The following is a 6,000-nucleotide window of genomic DNA, read 5'->3' as shown; positions in this document are numbered from 1 at the left end:
CTGGGACCACTACTTAGGGTGGGTCCCTGCTGTGGTTTGGATCTGGAATGTCCCGAAAAGTGCATGCTTTGAAGGCTTGGCCCACAATGAAGCAATGTTCAGAGGGAATCACTTTGGAGAAGTGACTGGATCGCGAGGGCTCTGATCTCATCAGAGGATTAGTCAGTCGGTAACTGAATGGACTGCTGAGAGTGGGGGCAATTGTAGGCAGCAGAGTCTGTTGGAGGAAGCAGGTCCTGGGGGTATGGCTTAGAAGGCTATTCCTTGTTCCTGGCCCTGTTCTCTTTCCTCCTTCTCTCTCTGCTTCTGAGTTGCCACGAGCTGAGCAGCCTTCCTCGGCCATGTTCTTCCATCATGATGTTCTGCCTCACCTCAGGCCTGGAGCAGTGGAGTCCGCTGACCATAAACAGAAATCTCTGAAACTGCAACCAAAAGAAATCTCTCCTCCTCTAAGTTGTTTTTCTCAGGCATTTGTCACAATGATCAAGAAAAAAAAAAATTAACACAGTCCCCTAGAAGCAGAGTCTGAGATGAAGTATCTTAAGGTATTGGTTTATTGTGAAGCTCTCTCAGGAGAAGAGGAGCGAGGGAAGAAACATAACAAAGCGAGAAAGGTGAGGTCAGCTGGAAACTAGTTTCAGCCTGGTTCCGTGGGATCAGTAGCCACGGTGTCCCTGGTTCTACCTTAAGGCAAGGGAACCAGCTCTCAGGCTGGGAGGTGCCACCCCGGCTGAAGCTGGCTTTCTTTGGTACAGGGATGCTAGACTTAGTAAACGGTGTTCACTGCAGCAGAGGGTGGGGGATCTTGCCAGAAAAATAAATTGTACCAGAACACCAAGAGCAGTTACTGCACCAGTCAACTATTTTCATTTGTTTCCTGAATAGTGAACAGTCCCTTCAAATTCTTCTCGAATTCAGTCTCCAGTCTAATTCCCATTTGGCCACACTCACGGTACTGGAAAAAAATAATAAAGACAAAAACGAAAATCTCATTTTCCGTGTTGTTAGACATCTGGCCATTGAGAATGATCAGGACACTTGTTAAACATTCTGAGGCACACTAACCAGTTCAAACTTGAAAACTCATATAGCTAGGAGCAACTTCTGTGTTCTGCTAGCATAATTAGAAAGAAATGTGAAATCATTGCCATGTTGGGGGACCATTACTTATTTGACTTTGGTTGTTTATTAGAGTTCAGTAAGAGTTAGAAAACTGATCTATGTTAATAGAAGTCATGTGTGAGGTGAGATCAATGATCTCTTCCTTCCTCATCACTTCTATTCCTCTATTGGGGAGTCCCTGTTAACTGTATGGTCCTTGAACATATATAGGAGCCTTGAGTTTGGGATTTCTGAAAGTTTTAAGGAAGCTTGGGGGAAGATAAGAAGCACAAACTGACTTGAATATAAATTCTCTTTCTGGGCTGGGGTTGTGGCTCAGTGATAGAGTGCACACCTAGCACGTTCAGGACCATGGGTTCGATCCTCAGCAACACATAAAAATAATAAATTAAAATAAAGATATTCTGTTCAATTACAACTAAAAAATAAATATAAAAAATAAATAAATTCTCTTTCTGTGTGTATGGGAAAGGGAGGACTTGACTGTTCTCTCTGTGCTCTTGTTGGAGGGATGGCAAATGAGCGCTTGACAGCATGGGGCTTTCTTTGGTTACAGGGACATCTTCTGATTCACTGTTAGCTAAGTCTTAAACTAAAAGAATCACTCATTTCCAGAGCCTTGCTTGTGCAGGCTTGTTAGAGGAAGACAAGGGAAACTAAACTTCCCAGGTGCCAGAAAATGAGGGGTAGAAGCAGCCAATGGGAGAAAACAGAAAGGGAAGCAAGAGCGCGTTCCTTACCTTGTATGAGGCCCTGTGGTTCTGAAAGATGAGGCGTATGTCCTGCACAAACCCCTTCACTTGGGAGTAACCCTGTTTATTCAGCCTTTTCTTGATTTTGTCTAACCACATAGGTTCCTTCAGACTTTGACAAGTCTCCCTCATCTGCTGACAAATACACCAAGTTACTTAAGTCTTAAACTGGAAGAATCTGTGAGAGCTACTAGCACAGTTTAGTGTTTGACCTGCTATGGATTCTCATAAAATCCAATAGAGAGACAGACAACGTAAAGACAACGGGCTGCTGTCCCACTCCCAGGGACTGAGACCACAGATCCCATTTCAGAGTCCCCTCGTAGCCTGGTGGCCTGTGATCGAGGCTCTCTGCTGTTACTTACCCGATAATAACGTGGATTCTTGGCAAAAATGGAGCTCTCAGAACAGCAATAGACCTTCAAGAGGAGGAACTCACATTTCTACAAGAGAAGTAGGCTGTCAATGAAAAGCAGCTTGAAAAGAAGAAATCCATATGCTCACCCCACAGAAATGAGCATGACTCATGCCCCCCAGCTTCAGGAAGATTCTCCAAACATGTGTAATGGCCAAGTTATTCTTTCTGTAAACATGTTCTGGTGTGATATCAGCATAACAGAAGTGTGGATCGGAAGAGAAAGCTCCCTCTGAGATCCACTTCTCTGACCCCAGGCCTGTTGGTGTTTCTCACAAGAGAAGGGAAATGAGAAGGCTTGGGGATTCCACGGACTCACCAACTGTTCCTCGGGCTGCATCTGCCTCTCTAGGATCTCAGACTCCTGATGACTCTCTTGACTGTCTAAGGAGCCCATCCTGCAGAAAATGCAACTCCAAGGGATCCTGAGAGATTGTGCATAAAGTGAGCAGAGAACACGGCCCCTGGAAATAGCTACTGTTCCTATAGCTGCATGTCCTCCTTTAAGGAATAGCTGATACGCTAGTTAGAGAGCACACTCCCAGAGAGTGCAAGATCCCCACATGGGATCTTGAGCTGTCCACTCTGTTTCCATCTGTGGCAGAAACAGGATGTCAGTCCTTGGAAATTAGTGTCATATTGACTATTAGGATCTCCTTTCCCCCACTGGGAATACAAGGAGTCCTGCCGACGAGGCTCAAGTATAAGAAACGGGGCTTTAACTCCTGGTGATCTGGGGTCCATCAGCCCATTAAAGCGTAATGAAAAGTGGGAACCAGTTGTGTTTATTTCTTTCCTGACTAAGCACATAAAAAAAAAAAAAAAAAACCTGTCATTTCCCATTTCCAATCCATGGACATAAGTCCCTGCTGCAAAACTTTGAAGAAAGGACAATTATAGTATGTAGGCTAAGGACCCCAGTCACCAGTCTCTGCATCCCCAAAGAGGTATCGCTGGTCGCACAGAGAGTATTGATATTGCAGCATCTTTCAATAGCCCCCTGAATCATGCTGTTGGATCCTGGTTGCTAAGATCTCTGCTCACTCCCCATCGAGACCCAAGAGGAACACTGCAGGGCAAGTGTGCATGGCAGGGGGAAGGACTCCTAGCAGGAGAGAGAGAAGGAATCACATCTCACTCCTCAATCTTTGCTGGTGGAATGTGACAGTCCCTATGGAAGGCTCTGGAGCAAGTGTCACAGCAGAACAGCAGTCCCCTACGCCGACACACCTCACACACTTCCGAGTTTCCCATCTAGAAGAGAAAACAACAACCACGTCACTGGGATTGGCAAGACCCTGCGCAAAGCCACTGCTATGGGAACCCAGAACACAAGCCTCTGGGCAAACTTGCATGGACCCATTTGCTTCTCCCTGGGATAGTAAGTGCTTGGAGTGGAGAGTTCAGACAAGACATCTTCTGTTAAAGTTCAGGAAGAGGAGACCACGTGCCATACCAGAAAACATTTCCTCTCAAAACCAGAGATATAACACAGAAAGACCAACAGCAAAACAACGTGATGATTTTGAGGGAATCAGAATAATTTTATTACTAGCCTGCAGACAAAAGTTCCTAAAATAAATGTTGAATCCATTTGCTTATACAACATTGCTGAAATTGGCTCATCAAAGTGTGATTTACTAAAAGTTTATATATGAGGGAATAAACTTTTGAAATATCACTGCATCCCATAGCCTTGGCTGTAAGCTCCCAATGAGCTGAAGGAAAGGCCTGGGGAGGCTTTGGGCTGTGGGTTCTGACTATGGAAAGTAATCAAAGATGAAAAGGTGCTGACTAATAATCCTTTTTAGGTTTGTCTTGAGCTTTGGGATGAAAACACTTGTTAGGTGAATTGGGATCTTGGTCATTTATTTGATCTTAAAAATGGTCATATATGAGAAAATACTGGGCCCCTAAGGCTCCTGCTTGATGTCATGGGGGATTCTTATGCAGATCTGCAATTGGAGACTGAAACTGCTCAGACACGGAGCCTTGGACCCATTCTTCTCGTTAGTGCAGACTCATGGATTACCAGCATCACTGTCAAGAAATTGATGCCTCCTCTCCCCAAACAACAAGGAAATAATGGAGGCAACAAGTGTTTCAGAATCTTGCAATCATAATCCTTTTAACAAGATATTTGATTCCTTGACAGTCCATGGGAATCCTCAGTGGAGAGTACATAAACTACCAACGTCCTGGTCCCAACACCAGAGACCAAGTCATGTGGTCTGGGTTGAGGCATCAGCATTACTGTTCCTCTTTAAGTCATAGAACAAGTATTTCTGTGCAGCAGAATCATCTGAAGCCTTTGAACAAGTCCTAGTCCAAACTAGTTCAGAATCAGAATTTCCTCTGGGGGCGGGATCCAGGCAACAATGCTTTTTACACCTTTTCAGGTGATTCTGGTGTCAAATTTGAGATTCAGCCTGAGCCAAGTCTGGTTATTGAGGCCTGGAGATGTATATGTCAGGGTTGTTCGGCCTTAATATCTATCCCAGGAAACATTAACAGGGGAGAGGATACCTTTGCTTGGGTATGACCTAATCCTTTGTCTACATCTATCCCCAAGAAGCCACACAAATACTGGACTCCAGGGCTGTTTTGACTATTGAAGACGCCCTCTGTAGAACAAGGTAAAAACCAGTGTGAATAAGATCTAAATCTGGTTGGAGAATTGCTGTGGAGGTGTGTGTAAAACTACTTTGCTATGCCTCTTCTGCTGAGTGTCATGAATGGAAGACACTCTTTGCAAGTATTGACCCATAATTGAGTGAAAGCTAACATGGCCTAAAATCTGCATCTCATTGCCATGAAAGGAATCTAGATATGATTTAGCTCAAAGAGAGGAGTCATCCATGATTTCAGCAGACCCCAAAGCAGGAAGCCATATGGCAAACAGGGCCCATGGAATCAGAATGGTTTGTACATTATTAAGCACCAGCCAAACAGTTTGAATAAACTATGATTTGCTAAGTGGTGATGGTTTCAGTGTTAGCCAGCTCAGCCTCCTAATGGCTCCCTTGAGACTGGCTACAGTCTTTCTTTCCCTCCCTCCCTCCCTCCCTCCTTCCCTTCCTTCCTTCCTTCCTTCCTTCCTTCCTTCCTTCCTTCCTTTTCTTTTTGGTACTAGGGATTGAATCCAAGGGCACTTAACCACTAAGCCATCCCCAGCCCTGTTTTCTGTTTTATTTAGAGACAAGGTCTCACTGAGTTGCTTAGGGCATCACTAAGTTGCTGAGGCTGCTTTGAACTCACAAACCTCCTGCCTCAACCTCCTGAGCCACTGGCACTACAGGTGGGCACCACTGTGCTGGGTGTTCTGTGTGCATTTCTATGCAGGACTAAGAACTATGTAAGACTAAGGATGTTAGTACTTACATTAGGTTCAACATTGTTGTGAGTCTGTGGTGTTGTCTGTTGAAAGAAAAATATTCAGTGGCTACGTTGCATGTGATGTTTGAATCTATCACTTATTTAAACAATCATGTTTCAAGGGATTCAAGTAACAGTTATTTTAAAAATAAATTAATTAGGAAGTCAGTGGGTTGGGTTGGCTTCAGGACTTTAAGTTTCCACAGCTTGAACTCGCCAGTTGGGCCCAGCCTGTCCCCTCAGGGTGGTGCTGAAGACCATCTTGAGCTCCGCCTGCATCTGGGTGGACGTCACATATTTTCCTTACCACCCTTTCCATCCCCACTGACTTCTTTA

The 6,000-nt window shown here is 44.6% G+C and overlaps 1 protein-coding gene across 4 annotated transcripts in view; it reads right to left on the bottom strand.

The window, feature by feature from the left end:
* Positions 1-536: 536 nt before the first annotated feature.
* Positions 537-6,000, bottom strand: part of LOC107138419 (nuclear body protein SP140-like protein) — a 50,041-nt gene continuing 44,577 nt past the window's right edge. For all 4 annotated transcript variants that reach the window (XM_048808706.1, XM_048808704.1, XM_048808705.1 and 1 more), the window contains 6 exons: positions 5,671-5,706; positions 3,428-3,543; positions 2,609-2,714; positions 2,240-2,317; positions 1,863-2,006; positions 537-955 (listed from right to left, as the gene is read on the bottom strand). In XM_048808706.1, coding sequence (XP_048664663.1) covers positions 857-955; positions 1,863-2,006; positions 2,240-2,317; positions 2,609-2,714; positions 3,428-3,543; positions 5,671-5,706 — 579 coding nt within the window. In that variant the 3' untranslated portion in view covers positions 537-856. The remainder of the gene's footprint in view (positions 956-1,862; positions 2,007-2,239; positions 2,318-2,608; positions 2,715-3,427; positions 3,544-5,670; positions 5,707-6,000) is intronic.

This window comes from Marmota marmota, unplaced genomic scaffold (genome assembly GCF_001458135.2).
Source record: "Marmota marmota marmota unplaced genomic scaffold, marMar, whole genome shotgun sequence".
In the NCBI taxonomy this organism is placed as follows: Eukaryota; Metazoa; Chordata; class Mammalia; order Rodentia; family Sciuridae; genus Marmota; species Marmota marmota.
Note: the sequence above shows the minus strand (reverse complement) of the source record. Positions and strands in the feature narration are given on the sequence as shown.